General features: G+C 38.7%; 1 protein-coding gene across 1 annotated transcript in view; it reads left to right on the top strand.

Annotated features, from left to right (window-relative positions):
- Positions 1–20524, top strand: part of LOC150088444 (serine/threonine-protein kinase D3-like) — a 550939-nt gene that overhangs the window by 492857 nt on the left and 37558 nt on the right. Inside the window, exon 21 of the mRNA XM_090370161.1 lies at positions 12635–12720. Within this exon, the coding sequence (XP_090226287.1) occupies positions 12635–12720 (86 nt within the window). The remainder of the gene's footprint in view (positions 1–12634; positions 12721–20524) is intronic.

Raw genomic sequence — 20524 nt, 5'->3', positions numbered from 1 at the left:
CAATGGATGAGAAGGAGAACCTCATAACCAAGAATGAAGAGATAAGAGAAACATGGAAGAAGTATTTTGAAAATTTGTTGAACATGCAGGACAGCCAACAAAAGGGACAAAGGCAGGTTGATTATAAAATAGGGGGATGAAAGAGAAGATACGGAGAGAGACCAGACAGACTTGATATGGAATGATGTAGTGCAGGCATGGAAATACATCAAGACAGGTAAGTCTGCTGGTATAGATGAGATAAATGGAGAGATGGTGAGGCAGGAATAGTGTGAATGTACAGGCTGTTCCATAAGATCTGGGATGAGAGACAAGTGCTGAAGAACTGGAAAGAAGATTTGATCATCCCGTTATTCAAGAAAGGGAACGGAAAAAGGTGTTCCAATTATAGAGGCATCACACTGACATCACATGTGAGTAAACTGTATGAGAGAGTGTTAGAACGTAAGATAAGAGGGACGATTGAAAATAGGATGGCCAAGGAATAGTATGGCTTTAGGCAGGGCAGATTGATGGTGGATCTAATTTTCTGCATTAGGCAACTGATGGAAAAGTGTTATGAACACAATAAAGAATTATGGATGGCATTTTTGAATGTAAAGAAAGCATTTGTTGCCGTAAAGAGAAAGAAAGTGTGGGAGGTTTTGAGAAACTTGGGAATAGAGGAATATCTTGTGGAGAGAATTGAGAATATGTACACCAATACAGTGAGCAAAGTAAGAACAGTGATGGGGTTGGTGGAGAGCTTTGAAATAACATCATGTTTGAGGCAAGGAGGCATCCTATCACCACTACTGTTTGTAGCTGTCATGGATGATGTGCAATGTAGAGTGGTGGAACAACTTGGACAGGACCAGATGAAAGTCATGCTCTTCGCAGATGACCTCTGCATATGAGGAGAGAGCAGGGAACAAGTGCAATGGCAAGTTAATATATGGGCTAGTATGGCCTATAAATTTGGACTGGTTTTCAGTCAGGAGAAGAGTGAAGTAATGGTTCTAAAGAGGAGTGACAAGCCTGGCAGATACATTACAATGGTAGGGAAAGAACTAAAAATGGTTAATAACTTCAAATATCTAGGAAGCACCATTACAAAGACTGGAGTGGTAGATGAAGAAATAAGTAGAAGGATAGAAGTGGGTGGGAATTTATTATTATTACTAGCTACGTGGTGCAAGGAAGCCTGAGGCTTATGCTGCACCAGCCAAAAAATTCCAAGTTACTCTGAGAGAGAGAGAGAGAGAGAATGTCAAAAATAGAAGGAAATCACCAAGAAAGAGAAGAATGATGATATCCAGCTCTGGACCTTGGGTGTGCCAAGCCCATACTCACCAGATGTGAGCCCCTGGGGTTACTCTATAGGAAGACAAGAGATCTGATCTGATCTGAAGACAAGACATATAGAAGATGGCTATATATCAGGTCTATTACATACCAATTCTGATGTATGCATCTGAAACTTGGACTAAGCGGAAAAAGGATGAAAGCAGAATTCAGGGGGTAGAAATGAGATTTGTGAGGAGCATAGCCAGAAAGACAAGACGCAACAAAATCAGGAATAGTGTGATTAATGAGAGAATTCAGGTTGAAAGACTCCAGAATAGGATTGAAAGGTCCCATTTCAAATGGTTTGGACTTGTCAACAGGATGAATGAGAGGCATTTGCCAAGAAGAATGTTATAACAGTGAGAAGGCATTTGCCCTTACAATTAAGGGACAAAAGACCAAGAATGAGGTGGCAGGACATGATAAAGACCGATGTCATTAAGATAGGAGGAAACTGGAGTAAAATCAGCGATGGAGAGATGTGCACGGACAGGGCATGGTGGTGAGGCTTCGTATGTCGACCTGTGGAATAGTGGAACAATGACTGATGATGACGACTGAAAGCTGCACATGGCATGAATGCCACAGCATTGGTCACCCCTGCAGTATATAATCTGATTTAAAAAAAAAAAAAATTCACTGCATGCTTCTCATTCAAACTGTAAGCCACAGGAATTTTAGGCAAGAGTTTTCAGAAAAAGCTCATCTTATGGTCCGGGAAATATGCTAATTAAAAACACATATTAAGATTTGTGTTATCTAAAAAGTGTTTCACAATATAAATTTTAATCTTTTCAGGTGTCTTCCAACATGCAATATAACTTTATATTACAAAAGTCTAAACATGAGTGATTACATCTTAATAATTCTGGCTCCAATTGTTGAACTGTCATAGCCAGAATTATCTTTTTTTTTTTTTTTTTTTCAATAGAATGGTCCATAATATTTTTAAACAAGCCTGTAAAAATAATTGTTTCTTGTATATAGACTTTTTTTTTTTTTTTGTGAACCTTCTTGTATTTTTTATACCCATGTAATAATTCTTCTTCATTTATCCCTTCATCAGGATCTTCACCTTTTTCACGATGCCTAATCACTCTTGAACAAAGATGTGTAAATTATTTGTGTGAAAATATTTCCAAGGGATACTTGACTTTCTAATTTTGATCAGAGCTGCTTTATGTGGAATAAGATCAGGAGCACGTCCTGCTTCAATCGGATGTGGTTCAGAGCAAATTTTTGCAGTCCTCCATGCTTGTCTGTAACCACAAATTGATATAAATGTTGTACGATTATAACAGTGAAATTAAATCAAAATTTTAGATACAGTGTTGGTCAGTGCTTAATAGAACTGAAATGTAAGCAAAGTTATAGATACACTGAACATTTGTCAAAGTTTTATCAATGGCATAAAAGGATACCTAGCTTTTGACTTTTATTCTACCCTTGGGCCATTGTTTAAATATTGTAAGCGGTATGTGACTTTCTATTTTCAATTGGGATGTTTCACCTATGAAAGTTGAACATGCTTGTTGTTGGGTGATATAACCAAATTGTCACTGTAACAGCAATTTCCGCTTCCCAACACACAAAAGGATATCTAGCTTTTAACCTTTGTTCGAGTGTGTACTCCTGCTCTGTAGAAGAAACATTACAATGTGATAAGTGAGACTAATGCTAATAGAATATGCTTTTCATCCAAAAATTAGCTGAAACTTCAATGATGAAAATCTGAAAAATTGTGATACATTTCATGTTGTTATCAGCAGGTCCATTAGCCCACCCATTTTGACATCTTCTAATACCACTAGAGCTTTCTGATGCCCCTAGTGACCTGTCTCCAAGTATCTTACTGTACTCGTTTCAAACAGCATGCAATTGTCCAGGCATCGTGAACCACAGGGATGACAATTTGCCAAGTGCACCATCCAACTGCTAACAACCCACTGATCTGACTCCTTTCAAAGTCTGTCAGCCATTCATAGTCATTCTCTCACTATTTTATTTGCCTACTAATGTTTTACACACATTATACCACCTTCAGTTACCTTCAGAATAGCAATAACAGACATTGTCAGGCATTCTACTGTTCTAATCAGCTTTTCATGGCAATCATTTACACCAATATATGTCACAGTTTTGCATGCAAATTTTTAGGTAAATCTGTCCATTCTTTCTCTATGGGGAACTCATTTAAATGGCAAACAGTGTGCATTAAAAATAATTGTAATTGGTATGCAAATATAAAACCTTTTTTTAGTTCAGCAACTTTGCATTGCATATTCAAGCTTGATCATTTGGATTGTTGTTCATGTTTCTGTTTATATGAATGGTGGCATTGGTTTAAAAAATATTCAAAAATTTCGAAGTTCTTTCTGTGTAATTTCTTTAAAATATTGTTAAGTGGGAAAGGAACTGAAAAAAAGGGGGGAGGGGAATGCGTAATTCATAAACATCACTAAGATTCTATTTCAACATAAATTACCTGTGAACAATGATTGTACGAATGCAGTGAGTGTCATTAGAATCATCTCTTGATATGGAATTGGTCACTGTCTTCCACTGAATTTTACTTAAGAACTATAAAATTTTAAAACAATCACATAAATTCAGTTAATTAGCTAGCCACCCTTGGTGGGTAGGTGATTAATGTAATCTTCCTTTTCTGCATAGCTATTATTTTTGAATATTCACTTTTCCATACTATCATTAGAATTTTTTATTATTTTACTGGCCCCCGAGTGCCAAAAGATATTAGTGACCACAGTGCCTTTTCATAGTGATTATCTGGTATGCTTTACTGTAAATATGTTTCTCCTAAGTTTCTCAAGTCCGTTAACTGTTCAGTATTAGAATTAAATAGATATATTCATTTGATATAACCTAGAAAGGAAAGTATCTTTCTTTAACTCCCATTTTTATTTTTAGTTCACACTAACCGTTTCTTCACTTGGGTCACTGGGTAGCATCGCTCTTGCCTCCACGTGGCGGGGCTGGTAACCTGCGAGAAAAAGATAATCTCCAGGACCAAAAAGAACATGCCGTGAGTAAATCAAACTCTGACTTATCTTGGCTGCCAGATGCACCCCAGGCATCTAAAAATAAAGATAGTTCCATTGCCGGAACTTCCAATCATCAGAAAACTGAGAGTGAGACAGAGACACATCCAGTTCCAACTTTCTTGATCATTCACTCAACTGGTGAAAAGGCAACTGGCAAACTCTCACCATTCAGAGTCCAAAAGGAATTAGAAAGTAGAGCTGGATCTCCCACGTCTGTAAAAAGACTGCGGTCAGGAGATATTCTTATCGAGGCCTCTAATGCCAAACATTCTGAATGACTGTTGAGCATTAATCTCTTTGCAAGTTTACCAGTAACTGTGACACCCACAGATCACTGATCTCAGACTGGTATTTATTGGATATATCTGAAGAGGAAATGCTAGAAGAACTTAAAGATCAAGGAGTAATTCAAGTCAAGAGAAAAGATGGCAATCTGACCCCTACACGAAATCTCATCTTGACATTTAACACACTGCATCGTCCAACATCCATTAAGGCTGGATATCTGATATGCAATGTCAGACCATATACAGTCCATTCCGGTTATTTGGAACACATTGGTACTAGTGCATTTTGGCCCGATTAAGTGGCTGCCCCAATTATCCGAAGTTTCACGTAAATAGTTAAAAATACAATGTACCCCCCCCTTTACAATTAGTTCACTGTACAATGTACACGTTGTACACTGTACACGTTACGACGAATTCACCATAGTAAAGTACCGTTCACTATACAATGTGTAGTAGTAAGTGCCGGTCATTGTGATCACATTTGTGAATTGAATTTTAATTCAATTAAACAGCAATTCTAATTAGAGAAAATAGGAGGAATATTATCCACAGGCTATAAAAGTAAAGATATATTAAGCACAAATTTACCCTTTATTACCTTACCAATTAAAAAATTAAATGATACGTGAAAATCGGAAGAATATACGTGATAATCGGAATAATTAATATGTACTGTAATATGTACATATGAACTAGTTGACATTTCTGTTCACTGACATTTGTGGGTATTTGGTATGTTGAGGGTCTTGCGGCTCCTGGGATTTCTCCCATCTCCGCAGTGTTCTCTGTATCGAGTAACAGTACCCTGTCAAGCCAGAGATTTAAAGTGTGTGGATCATGTATAGTGTAATCTGTTGAGCCCATTGTTCATCTGGCTTATTGGCCATCAGGCCCCTGATGGGATCCGACGTTGCCCATACCGTGCCACGTGGAGGCTAGCCAGGTGTTACCAGTAAGGAATCAGTACTCTGGCAGGTCCTGCCACCTACTTTCCTCAGATTTCAATGGCTAGGACCTATAAAAAAATAAAATAAAAATAAAAAAAAGACATTGCTTTAATCGCTATTGGTGCTTTGTTTGGTCATAGAGATTTTCCTTAAGAGCAAGAATGGATTGTACGCTGGATGAGTTTTATTTTTGGCCGAAAAGGGTCGGACAGGCAATTTTGGTGTAGTTACAATTTTGACATGTGGGGCTGTGTGCTGTGAAGGTAGACAGATTTGGGTGGGGAGAAGGAAGGCTGGAGGGTAGAAAAATAAGAAAGGGACCAATAGAGAAGGTGGCCCCCAAATGTTCAGTGGGCATGCCCATGCCATACCAGAGGGAAAGTGGGTTTTCCAGGGAGAGGAGGAGACAGGGGTGTCCCCCCGCCGGGAAAAGGAGATAAAGCAGGCCCAGAAAGGTGTCGGATCTGGGTTGCCATTTGGCTAGTTGGCAGCAAGGCTGCAATCTAAGTTGTTCACTTTGACTCTCCAGGTGGTGGTGGACTTAGTCTCGGCAGAGGCCAGGATGCGTCACCTGCACGTGACAGGCCAACTACATCTAGGTCCCAGTGTTTGGTCGCATCCAGTTAGGACTCAGTTGTCTTTCAGTTGCAGTAGGTTGTCCCCACCACTTGTGTTCAAGTGCTGTAGTCACTCAGCTGGTCGTCAATGGCCAGTTGTGTTCTTTCTGTCCATCGGTGGTCCAAAGTCTGAAGTTTGTTTCAGGGTGGTGGAAGTGCTCTTTGCCTTGCGAAGAGATTTTGAGCGAAAAGCATGAAAGCCTTATAGTTTTCTTCTTCCTGCAGCACTATGTCCTCCTGATTTCTAAGGATGGAGCATAGTTTGGTAAACAGCAGGCCACGGAGGTCTTCATATATGTTACATTCATAGAGCAGGTGCTCCCAAGTTTCTTCTTGTCCGCATCTACACTGCGCTATGTCCGAGCTTCCAAAATCATGTAGCTTCTTCCTGAAGGAGCCATTTGTGGGTGGGGGTTAAAATTTAAAACAGTAAAAAGATAGGCAATCAATAACAAAGAACATGGCACACACAAATTGCAACTAAAACGATACGTGCAAGTGGGGAACGGAGTAACGAGTTACAAAGCTTTAAAAATAGGAATGAAGAGAAGATCTGAAAATTAATTTTTTTATATGATTGACGATTTCATGGAAGTGTAAACACATTTCACCATAATAACCCACAGAATTCCAGCTGTCGGTATTATTGCAAATTCAGTAAGATCGAGTTTACTGTTCATTTATGATAGATTTCACTAACAGAAAATCCCAATAAACAGGTGACTGCTAATTGTTTTTATTGTTTTATGGTTGTAACCTCCAGAATTTCGACTGAACCACGTGGTACCGTCGGAGACAATCGTAGGGTAATCTCCAGTGCTGCGGTCTCCTGTCCCGATTAAACGGCATGCTGTTCCAATTAAGCGAAGTAAACCCTGGCTATTTTCTTGATTGATTTCTGTTTTTCAAGATTTTTCCCAAATAGACGGCTGCGCCAATTAACCGGTGGCCCAAATAACCGGAATCCACTGTATTTCAAACCCGCTACAGTATTTCCAATGTCAGAAGTACGGACATTCCCAGACAGCTTGCTGGGAACCCCTACTTGTGAAAAATGTGGTTCCATAGAACATGACTGCAAAGCCTGGGACTCACATCTGGTGAGTCCCAGGCTGGTGAGTATTGACTTGGCACACCCAGGGTCCTGAGCTGGATATCATCATTCTTCTCTTTCTTGGTGATTACCTTCTACTTCTCTCTCTCTCTCTCTCTCTCTCTCTCTCTCTCTCTCTCAGGGTGACTCAGAAATTTTTTTAGCTGGTGCACCATAAGCCTCAGGCTTCCTTGAGCTATTATTATTATTAATAATAATACTAATAATAATAATAATAATATTCCCAAACTGTAAAAAAGAACACCCACCTAGAACATGTGAACGCTGGAAAAATGGAAAACTTATTCAGAAGTATAAAAAAAGCCATAATGTTCCCTGTCAAGAAGCAAAGCAGATCATCTTACCGCCAACCCATCCAAACAGACCTACGTATGCCCAAATCACCAAAAGATACCAATCAACATCAATGCAAACTGAATTATCAGTACCTCCAAAAGAGTCTTTTTAAAATTACATCAAATCTTGTACAGCGCAACCCAAACTCAAGCAGTCAATACACCAATATCTATACCATGCAAAAACTTCACCCCCCAGATGAAGAATGCAAAGAAAAACAAATAAAAACTTCCAGACATCAATAGGAAATAGTTATTTATGAAAAATCTGCTGATGATGGTGTCCTAGAAATTTTTGTCGAAGAAGACATGAACGTGGGAAAGCCTTACTTTCCAAAAATATATAAAAACAAGAGCGAAAAACAGAGAACTTCAACACGAAAACGTTCTGAAAGCCTAACAAGAAACTAATAATGAACACAATAATTCAGTGGAATTGTCATGGTTTCCATGCCAATATTGATGATGTATATGATCTTACCTCTAAATATACTCCATTTTGTCTCTGCCTTCAAGAGACATATTTAAACCTCAAGATACACCAAAACTGTCTCAGTATAATATCTTTAGAAAAGACAGAACCCACCAAAATACTGCACATGATGGTGTAGCTGTTTTGGTAAACCCACATGTTCCTACCAACTTGTGTTACTGAATTATCCACTTGAGGCAGTAACCATCCGAATAGCTGCTAACATTCACATTACAGTATGCTCTTTATACATTCCACCTAGTTATAGCTTTCAACAAAATTATCTAAATAGTCTCATAGCCCAGCTCCCATACCTTTCCTCATTCTGGGAGATTTAAATGGACATCATACACTATGGGGTAACAAGGAAGTGAACATATGCTGGTGACCCATCATTTAGAAGAAGAAGGTTGTTGTCATCTAAACATTGTTCAATTAGTTTTCCTCTTTGATCAAAGCATATGTTCACCTTCCTTCTGGAACTAATACTGAAATAGACTTGTCCATCTGTTCAGCAACCCTGTATACCACTCTAAAGTGGACAGTAAACAATGATCAAATGCATAGTGATCATTTTTCCATACTAATTGATTTAATAAACAAGGCCTCTTATCAACCTACTAAAATTCTGCAGTGGCTCACTGATAAAGCAGAGTGGCAGACTTATAAAAAACTAGCTAAATTTGACACAGAAATAATCCAAGAATCCCCAACTGATGCAGTGATTGACTATGTCACAAAAACAATATTACATGCAGCAAAAAAAACCATACTGAAATCCTCTTCAAAATTGCCAATACACCCAAAAATCTGGTGGAGTAATGAATGCCATGCAGCTAAAAAACAGCAAAATAAAGCGTGGAATACCTTTTGCTGCAGTCCAACTACAGCTAATCTTATCCAGTATAATCGTGCTAGAGCAAGGTATGTTAGATGCAGTAATAAAAGGCAGCTTGGATTCGCTTTACTTCAACCATCAGTCAAGAAACCCCTACACATAAAATTTGGAAAATAATCAGAAAAATACCAGACGACTCCTGTGCCTATCATGGAATGGAGGGGACAGAACATTTCTGACCCTGTTCAAATTGCCGATATCTTAGGGGAAACTTTTGCCAAAGCATCAGCAATAGAAAGTTACGCACCAACCTTCAGAAGATTTAAAAAATTTGGAAAATAATCAGAAAAGTAACTGGCAAATACCAGACGACTCCTGTGCCTATCATGGAATTGAGGGGACAGAACATTTCTGACCCTGTTCAAATAGCCGATATCTTAGGAGAAACTTTTTCCAAAGCATCAGCAATAGAAAATTACACACCAACCTTCAGAAGACTTAAAACAAATACAGAAAAACAAAAATTAAACTTTTATTCAAAAGGGAATAAACAATATAACCTACCGTTTACTATCCATGAACTGCGCAGAGCTCTGTCAATGTCAAGATGCAGCGCAGTAGGACCTTATAATATACGCTATTCAATGATACAGGAACTAAGTGCTGAATCATTACAGTTACTGCTTGATCTGTTTAATAGACTACGTAGAAGATACATTTCCTAAATGATGGCATCATGCTACAGTCCTTGCATTCCTTAAACCAGGAAGAGACCCAACAAATCCCACTTGCTATAGACCTATTGCTCTGACCAGTTGCCTCTGCAAAATTCTTGAAAAGATGATAAACCGTCGACTGATGTGGTACCTAGAAAACTTTAATCTCCTATATTCTTCACAATTTGGTATTCCCCAAAACAGATCAACCATAGATGTATTGTAAGACTAGAGAACTCCATTCGGAATGCATTCTTCAGATCAGAACATCATGTAACAGTTTGCTTCGATATCAGAAAAGCTTATGATTCCATGTGGAAGTATGGCATTCTCTGCAAATTACTTCACCATGGACTTTGAGGCTATCTACCAATTTTCATACAGAACTTCCTGTACAAACGCACATTTCAGGTCCGATTTAAAACTTCCTTATCCCAAGTATTCGTACAAGAAGATGAAGTTCACCAAGGCTCTGTGCTCAGTGCTACACTTTTTATAATTGCAGTAAACACCTGAACAACTTCCAAAAACTATTGTAGCACTATTTGTAGATGATCTTAGCATTTTGTGTCATGCAAAAAACATGAATACTGTTGAGAGACAGTTACAAGAGGCAATAAATAAGATCAGTTAATGGACACAAACTAGTGGCTTTCAACTTTGTCCCCAAAAAACATTTGTGCATCCATTTTTGCTGCCAATGTAAACTCCACCCACATCCGGAACTACTACTGAAGGGCCAACCAATAGCAGTTCACCCCACCATACGGTTCTTAAGAATCACATTAGTCCATAAACTTACCTTTTTTTGAGCATATTAAAAAACTAAGAACATCCTGTCAGCAAAAACTAAATATCATCCTGGTTCTTTCAGCAACTAAGTGGGGAGCTGATCGCCTTACCTTGTTACGATTATAACAGAGCCTTAATAAGATCGAAGCTTGACTACGGAGCACCAGTGTATAGCTCAGCAAGACCTAGTGTCCTTCACTGGCTTGACCCTATCCATCATAGTGGAATACACATGCCCTCTGAGCACATCATGTCTCCAATACATAGTTTATATGCTGAAGCATATGAACCACCTCTCTCGATCAGAAGATAAAAACTGACACTATGCTATGCATATAAAATTAGATCTATGCCAGAACACCCAAATTAGCAGATGCTTTTCGCATCACAGCACAGCAGGTTATACCAAAACTGCCCTACTCCTAACCATCCTTTGAGTATGAGAATAAAACAGCTCTTAGAAGAACTAAATTTAACCTTAGCACATAGCCTACCATGTGGCGCATCGCCTACCATTCCTTCTTGCTCCTTGGAACATCACTCCACCTACATGCGACTTACACCTTCATGAATGGAATAAATCTACTTTACATGGGAAAAATTTCTTTCAACTATACCATGCAGTAGTGGACCAGTTTCCCAACTTTGTCGTAGTACATACTGATGGATCAAAGAATAATGCCCACATTGGAATCACTGCAGTTTTCCCAAACATCACATTAGCATATCAGTTGTCATGTGAGTTTAGTATATTCTTTGCTGAACTAATAGCAATTCAGGTTGCACTGAATTACATTGAGTCCGCTGATATTAAAAACAGCATAATTTTCTCAGATTCTTCAAGTGCACTTATGCACTTCAAGCACTGAAAAACATCATGAACGCTACCCACCCAGTCGTGAAAGAAATAATCACTTCTTTGCATATCTTGTCAGAACTTGAGAGAAACATATACACATCGGGTCCCAGGACATATGGCAATTCCTGGAAATGAACTACCGGACAGTGCTATCAAATCTGCTAACCTACCAACCCACAACAAATGGAAAGTACCTTATCAAGACTATAGACCAATAATCCAGGAAAAATGCATGTGCCAGTGGCAGTTATCATGAGAAAATCAATCTAACAATAAACTTCGAAGTATCAAGCCAAACCTTGAATGATGGCCTTCCAGCTTCAGTTCAATTAAACAACAAGAGGTAATATTAGCTCGTCTGAGAATAGGTCACGCTAATGTTACTCATGGTTATCTTTTAAGAGAGGAGATACCCCTTCAATGTCATCACTGTAACACTGTTCTTTCAGTAAAACATATCCTTGTCAAATGCACAAAATATACAAGAGATCGCCAGAATTTTTTTTACTCCAGCCACAACAGAAGACCCTCTTACACTTACTTCACTTTTGGATAATAAAACAAAGGTCTCGAGCATTTTTACATTTCTCAAAATGGTTAATGTATACTACCTCATTTAACTAGTTAAAAATAAATCTACTGGTACTGTTTTTGTGATTAACTCTATCCAAGAAGAAATAGCATACACACTAACCACACGTATGGCACACTATGGCCACAGATGCCAATGCATCTAATAAACCCCCAAACAAACAAACAAACAAACAATTATTTTACTTGTGTGTTTGTTGTTTGTTTGGTTTTTTTTTTAGGAGCATTAGCAACTAAGGCCATATTGCTCTGGGGATATGCAGTAGTCATTCCTGCCCTTTCTGCATCCTCCGTATTTGGTGGTCACAGGCTCGAACCCCGGTCTAATCAAGAAGCATGTGCTACGCACTGCTGCTCCTGCCTACAGAGGCAGGAGCAGCAGTTGGCTACAGTGGCGCCATTTACTTTGTGTGTGTGTGTGTGTGTGTGTGTGAGAGAGAGAGAGAGATTTACTGAATATAAAATTCACTAAAACTCAAAATGACCACCTCATTCATAACATAGTCTCATTTTAGGATTGGTAAATCTGTCACTGAAGAAAACAAATTAATTATTATTTAATCCATTTTCAAAATAAAATAATGTCTGGTTATTAAATATTGTTTAAAGATTTGTATATAACATTTATTGATTTTTATATAATATTTAATATATTTTTTTCTGTGTTTTCTACAGCAATTGATTTAATCAGTAATTTGCTCCAAGTGAAAACAAGGAAGAGGTTTACAGTTGATAAATCTCTTGTTCATTCTTGGTTACAGGTAATTACACTTTTGTCTTCATTATGGCCAAAAGTTTTCTGTTAATGGTATGAATAACAGACTGATATATTTTTTTTTTACTTTGCTTTTCTTATTGATATTTTACTGATGTGATGGATTTCCAAACAGAATAATTATTATTAGATGCATTAAGTCTCTCTCTAAATGCAGTAAATGTGTTGATCATAGCATTAACATCATTAGCATATGATGCAAGAAAATTCCTATTTCACCCATCCATTCACTCCAAAAGTTTATTCAGTTCTTTGATTTTATTTAAGCTATCAACTTCCACAATGACCGATGGATCTGAGTGAGAGAAAGAATCCCATCAGCATTCAGCTTGCTTCAAACCATTGAATGCCTTATACACCTCAATCATATCAACTCACAGGTGCCTAGTCCCACATGCTGCAAATTGCAGAACTTAAGCCTTTCCTGGTAAGAGCAACCCTTTGTTCCACTCACCAACCTCGTCACCCATCTCTGTACTTGTTCCAGCAGTTCTACATCCATCCTAAAATGAGGCCTCCAGACCTGTATGCACTACTGAAGTTGTGGTCTGTGTGGCCACAATAATCCCAAGGTCTTTTTCATTCTCTACTGCCCTGAGTGTAGTACCACACTATTGGTACTTTACTCTGGGGTTGCTGCTACCCATGTGCAGTACTTTGCATTTGTAAATGTTAAACTTCAGTTGCCACCTCTCAGCCCATCTGCTCAACTTTTCCAGATCTAGTTCCAGTAGCATACTGACCTTACTGTCATTAACAACCCTACCAACTTTCATATCGTCTGAAAACTTGGACATTAATCCTGATATACCTTCATCAATGTCATGATTCCAAGGAAGCTTTCATAATCATAGCAAAAGGTTTGCGTACTTCCTTTGCTGCTTCCTTTACTATAACTGGATAGATGCCATCCACTTCAGGTGCCCTTCTTATGTTCAATTTCAACAATTTCCCTCCACTTTTCTCTCAGTTATTACAAAATCATTTGGCACCCTACCAGAGTTTGATAAGCTTTTGGCCTCCACTTCCCTGCAGACTTCTCATGCGTGAATGTAGATGCAAAATACTCATTCAGTTTGTCTGCTACCTGAGCAGGATCATCAACATTCCAACAATCAGTATCAAATTGACCAATCTGATTCATCCCTTCTAGAGTTTACATGAGTAAAGATACATCTTTTCTATTTTTCTTTGCATCATTTACAAATGAAAGTTTCTCATAATCTGTCTTTGCTTGTCTGACCTCCTTTTTGACTTGATTACATCGTCACAAAGAAGTCAATGATAGTTTATGTCTACTGTTTACTTCTGTGTCACCTGATAATTTTTATGCATCTAACGCATTTTTCTTCTCTGCCATGAGTCTCATTAGTTCATCTGACATCCATTTAGGCCTAAACCTTGAACATTATTTCCTAGTTGACATGAAAAGTGTAGTAGCTTCCAACATTAATTCTTGAATGTTTCCCATTTAGAATTACTATTGGTAACATCATCAGTTGGTCCCACAGTATAGAATTGAAAACTGTCTGAGACTACCATAGTCTCCTTTATGAAAACAATAATCGTTCCCTTTATCCCTGATGATAGTTACATCTTTAAGTAACTCCCACATCAGTATGCTGTGATCGCTGCCACCAAGTGGTTCCTTGATCTTTATGAATAATCACTGCTGATAATCAGATCAAGAGTATTACTCCCTGTGGATGCTTGGTGCATTATAGCCCTCGTTGCTAATGCACCATTGAAACCCAAACAGCCAACCAACCCACTGGATGTCCCTCTCAAACAATGCTGCTGTAGAAAACAATCATCCAGTAAATCCATAAAAGTCTTACTAGTGTGTGAGTGGCCCACCCACAATTCCAGTTTAATAACTGGGAAGTTAAAATCCCCCATTATAAAACATTCTGATTTACTGGCCCACTCTATTTCTCTGTATAGTTCATTATACTCATCAGAGTCATTAGGCCTATAGCACACTCCTACTCTCATTTTTGTTTTCCCAGTGCTTATATCACACCAAACTGATAATATAATATAATATGTACCCAAACATTGCACTGTCCACCCATGTCAACTGGATGCACTGCCTTAGATTTTATGTTTCCTAACTAACAGCATAATCCCTCCTCCCTTCATACCCTGTCTATTCTTTCTGTACACCTCAAATTCCAATTCTGAATTCCTTATAATGTCACTGATATCCCAACAAAATCTGCCTTTAATGTCTTGACTAGCACTTCAGCATCATCAAATTTATTTACTACACTCCTAGCATTGGTGTACATGCAAGTATACATGCACCAGTTCTTACTTTTAGTTACCCTAACACAGTCCATGTATTCACTTGTTCCATGATGGCTTCCAGCAGTCCTTGCAATCCCCAGCACCATGCTTTCCGGGCTGCTGCTCATTTCAATAGAAGTAGTGCAAGAATCACTTTCACATCTTTGTGCAGCTACTGTTAATCTATTAGTTTTTGAATTCCCCCATCCAACCTCCAGTTTTCCGACCCACCTGACACTGCCTCAATAGCATCAGCAAATATTCTTGCACCCTTTCTATTTAAATGTATCCCATCCCTGTAGAAGCAGTCTCTCCTATTAACAAGCACAGACCATGCTGAGAAAAATTCTACCCCATGAGCTTTGCATAGTCTCTCCAGGCCCAAATTGATTGACAAGGCTCTCATCATATGCTCCATGCTATCGGATCTGGGTAGAATTACATATTTCAAATTTAACCCTAACTCAACTTTTTTTCATTGGTTTCAGAGGTTATGATTAATGGATATTCTTTAGATTGGTGTAATGTCAGGAGTGGGGTCCCTCATGGATCAGTTCTTGGACAACTGTTGTTTCTCATTTTCATCAGTGACACACATTATGAAGGGTAGAAGACGTAATGTCAAAATTTGCAGACAACATAAATGGTAAAGTTGTTAATGATCAGTGCCAAGCAGAGCTCCTTCAATATGACTTGAACAGACATCAAAGATGGTCAGAGAAGTGGCAGCTATGTTTTAATGCTGCTAAATGCAAGGTCTTACGCTTGGGAAATAGCAACCCACAAATAAATTATACACTTCGTGGGGTTGAATTAAAAACTGTGGAGGAGGAAAGGGATCTGGGATTTACAATATGAGCTGATATGAAGTTTTCTGAACAGTGTAAAAAGGTTGGTAGCTACCTTTTTTTTTTTTTTTTTTTCATAAAAAAAAATGTAGCCAGGAACGCTTATGGTATCCTATCGATTATTTATCGAATGTTATCCTGTAGAGATAGGGAGATCATAATCCCACTGTGTAAGGCAATTGTAAGACCACATTTGCAGTGCTGTGTTCAAGTAAAGAGACCTCATCTGAAAAAAGATATTGAGCTTCTTGAAAGGATTCAAAGACTGGCAACTCGAATGGCAAGATTGGACAACTGGAAAGATGACTGTATGAGGAAAGACTGATTATTTGGGCTACAGAGCTTGGCAACTAGGCACCTCAGAGGTGACCTGACTCGCAGGTAGTTGAGACTAACAGTTTGAATAAATTCAAGGGGTTAATGGATAGTTACCTGTATACAGAGGGAAGCATATAATTTTTATTTTCTTATCTACTGGTTGTTTTTTTTTTTTTTTTTTTTTTTTCCCACTGGAAAAAAATTGCTTCCTTGCACTATATATATTTTTTTTTTTCTTATGAGAACCCCAAACACGAGAGTATTATAACCTATAGTGCTTTGTACCGTGCTTGGGTTGGAGGTTGAGAAGACGAAAGAAGATATTTGTTGATATTGGACTTGAATTTCTGTAGATTGTAATTTTCAGGATTTGTTTGTTTGTTTGTTTGTTATCTGGTTTTTAGGAGCATTAGCAACTAAGGCCATATTGCTCCGGTATATGCGGTAGTCATTCTCTGACCTTTCCGCATCCTGCGTATTTGGTGGTGACGGGCTCGAACCCCGGTCAATCAAGAAGCGTGTGCTACGCACTGCTGCTCCTTCCCACCTGGCTACGGAGGCGCCTAATTTTCAGGAAATACATATGAAGGAAGGTTGTTCCAGAAAACGGCAGTTGAATGAATAAATGAGGAAGATGAAAAGTTGGTTCTGTGGGTTTGAAGTTGGACAGTAAATGGATGTTGGCTGGTGGCGGCACGTGTTCGGACTGTTTTGAAAGAGAGAGCGGGAATTATAGAAGCCAATTCAGAAGAACAGTGCCCATGGAAGTATCTGTAGAAGAGGCATGCAGCAGAAACAGTGCGTCTATGAGAAAACGAGTGGAGAGACTCTGTTAGAGATGAATCATTAATTAACCTAACTGCCCTCTTCTGAATGGAATCAAGAAGCCTGAAGAAGAAGAACCTGAGCAGAAGAATCCTTTTTGCGAGATATAAGACAAGATTGAGTTTTAGAAGGGTTGAAATCAATTAAGTTGTCTTTGCCCCACTGGAGAATTACCTGAAGATCGGCATTTAAGGAATTGGCAGCAGATTTTCGAGAACTTGAAGCTGATTGAGCTGGACAAGGTTTCTCAAAATGGAAAGTTGAATGCAATGTGCTATCATCGGCAAAACTATGGATAGGATTTCCAGTCAATGGAAGAAGGTCATTGATATACAAGAGGAAAAGAGTGGGGGAAAGAACTGAACCTTGGGGGACACCGGCATTAGTGGAGAAGTTAGAAGACAGAGAGCCATCTACCATCACCCTCAGTGAGCGATCAGAGAGAAAACTGGATAACCAATTACTAAAAACAGTTGGCAAACCATAAGATGGAAGCTTGTTTAGAAGACCTTTATGCCAAACACGATCAAAAGCCTTCGAGATGTCAAGAGCAACTACTTGTGTTTCACCGAACCTTTCCATTGAATTAGTCCATAAATGGGTAACATAAGCCAGAATATTACCAGTGGATCGACACTGACGGAATCCATACTGGCGATCGTTGATCAGACTAAAGGTTTCTAGGTAGTTTAAGAGTTGGCGGTTAATTGATTTCTCCATTACTTTAGAAAGAGTAGAAGTAATTGCAATGGGACGATAATTGGATGGGAGGGATTTGTCACCCTTTTTAGGAACTGGCTGGATATGAGCAAATTTCCAAGCAGAAGGAAAAACACCTTTGGAATAAGAAAGTGAAAAAAGGCGGCAAAGAATAGGAGTAAGTTCAGGAGCACAGGTTTTGAGAACAAGTGGAGAAATACCATCAGGACCTGGAGCTTTCTTAGCATCAAGATTCATCAAAATCCTTCTGATATCCTTTTGACGGAAGACCACAGGAGGCATTGAATGGAGTGTGTTAGGAATGGTGGGAGGTGTTTTACCAAGATCATTAATACATGAGCTCGAAGAAAAATGGGATGCTAGCAGGTCAGCTTTATCCTTGGCTGAAGTGACAACAGAACCATCTGGTTTGGACAGAGGTGGGAGCAGAGATGGGCAAAAGTTGCGGCCAATAGCTTTGGCAAGAGACCAGAATGCTCGGCTACCATTAGGGCAAGAAGCAAGTTTTCTACTCTTAGCCTGTTCAAACTCTAGTTTGGACTGATTAATAAATGCTTTACAATTGTTGCGAGCTTTGGTGTAGGCATAAAATGAAACTGAAGAATTAGAAACAAGCCAATTATGATATGCAACGTTCTTCTCTTGGACAGCCTTAGCACATTTATTGGAAAACCAAAGTTTAGATAAAGGACGAGATTTTAAAGTGGAGTGTGGGATAAAGGATTCCATTCCTGCAAGAATAATTTCACTGACACGATCTGAGCAAACGTTGACATCAGAAGTTTTGAAACAGTAATCAGACCAAGGAAAAGAAGAAAAGAAGTCTCGCAGGTCATCCCATTTTGCATTCTTGTAATGCCAAACAATACGAGGTTGGGAATAGCCATGAGATAAAGGTTCCATTGGAGAAGAGACAATCACCAAGTTGTGATCTGAAGTACCTAAAGGACCTCTCACTTCAACCTTGTACTTAGAAGGGTTGTTTGTGAGAAAAAGATCAAGCGTATTGGCTGTATGATTAGGATTGTCCGGTATTCTTGTAGGTAAATGAACAATCTGTGCTAGGTCATTAGTAATTGCAAAAGCCTCAGCATCTCGACCTGCTGGGTCGGTGTGACTAGAAAACGGAAGCCAGCTGGAGTTGTGAACGTTAAAATCACCAAGGAAAATTACCTCATTGTTAGGAAAGTTGGACTGGAGAAAGTCAAGTTGCAAAGAGAGGAAGTCAAAGAGCTCCAAGTGATTAGTGGAGTTGGGAGAATGGTAGAGACAACAGATGAATTTTACACAATGAGGTAGAGAGATTTTAAGCCAGTGAAGATCAAAGAGAGGAGATTCCAAATTGCCAAGTCTCTGACAGGGAATATCAGAATGGACATATGCACAAGTACCACCTTTGAGGCGAAAGGAATCATACAGCAAATAATTTGGACATCTGAGATGAGCAGTAGTTGAATCAACTGATAACTGAGATTCAGTCAGAAAAAGTACATGGGGTTTGGAAGACTGCAAGTGGAAATGGACATCGTTGAGATTAGAATTGAGACCACGTATATTTGTGAAATGAATTAGGAAGTCCTTGGGAGGCTTAGATCTTTTCGCAGATAAGCTTGCTCTATTATTTTGACAATTCATGGTGGGACATGCTGTATGAAGTAATGAAATTTTTGGATATGGCTTACATACGGTAAGAATATACCCAGATCCTTGACATAACGTGGTCTTGACAATGCTCCCCGCATACACACTACTCGGATTCCCTCCAGTCACTATCTGCAGAGTAGAGGTAGCAAGATTATACACTAGCTGATCCGGAAGCTTCCTAGAGAGTTACCAATAGATTCAGTCCGGTGTACTAACTATCGGCCGGCCTGCGAACACCGTTTTAGAGCTGTACCCTCGAAATGTAAGGAATATTGGATCTCGCCACGACATTCATCATAACCTCAAAAATCATCAATCATACTGCATGATGGAAGAGATAGGGAAGGGTTGGCCGGAACTTAGCTCTAGAGACTAAACATGGGTTCCACCACTTCAAGCCTCCAATAAGCAAAGTGGTGGTATTTCACCGGTTGATGAGAGTCATCTACCACCTAGTAAATGGCACCTACTATATGGCAAATACTATTACTGTTTGCATGCACAGTTGTTGGATCCTAATTGAATAGAGCATTTGTAGAATGAGGACAAAAAGTTTATCATGATGCCCATTTTTATGCTATCCTTAATTTTAAAGTCACTGTCCAGTCTTCATAGCTGAATATATATATATATATATATACCCAGCAGCATATTACTGTCATGCTGAGATGTTTATATTATTCTATAAAGGTATGCCTAATAAATTGTTTATTGAGTGTATATACCCAATCTTATTGTGAATAATTGCTTGCATAATAAGCCATGAAATGTCCTCATGCTTTTACCAAATCCTTCAAACAACTGGTCAGACCAGTCTCCAATAGCAACATGTGATATTCACAGGGTATTTGGCAACTACTTTCTTCAATGAATCCTTTACTCTTCTGAAATTAGTCATAATATGTTGTGGGCTATGTATTCTAACCCCGCCTAGTTACAAACTATATATCACTCTGATTAGTTGATCTGAGTTATCACCTTAGTTGTATAACAGAGATTTGTTAAGTCGAGTTACAATTATCCTTCCTCAAATGATAATTGCAACCCAGTAAAGCCATAATACTTGTAGAAAACGTTTACTGAGCTGCAGTTATCTTTTTGTGTACAAGTTTTTTGTTTTACTGAGCTACAGTTGCCCCTGACTGA

The sequence above is a fragment of the Mastigoproctus giganteus genome, chromosome 3, assembly GCF_048544385.1.
Source record: "Mastigoproctus giganteus isolate SK-2022 chromosome 3, ASM4854438v1, whole genome shotgun sequence".
NCBI classification, from domain to species: Eukaryota; Metazoa; Arthropoda; class Arachnida; order Uropygi; family Thelyphonidae; genus Mastigoproctus; species Mastigoproctus giganteus.
The sequence above is the reverse complement of the archived record's forward strand: the minus strand, read 5'-3'. Positions and strand labels throughout refer to the sequence as shown.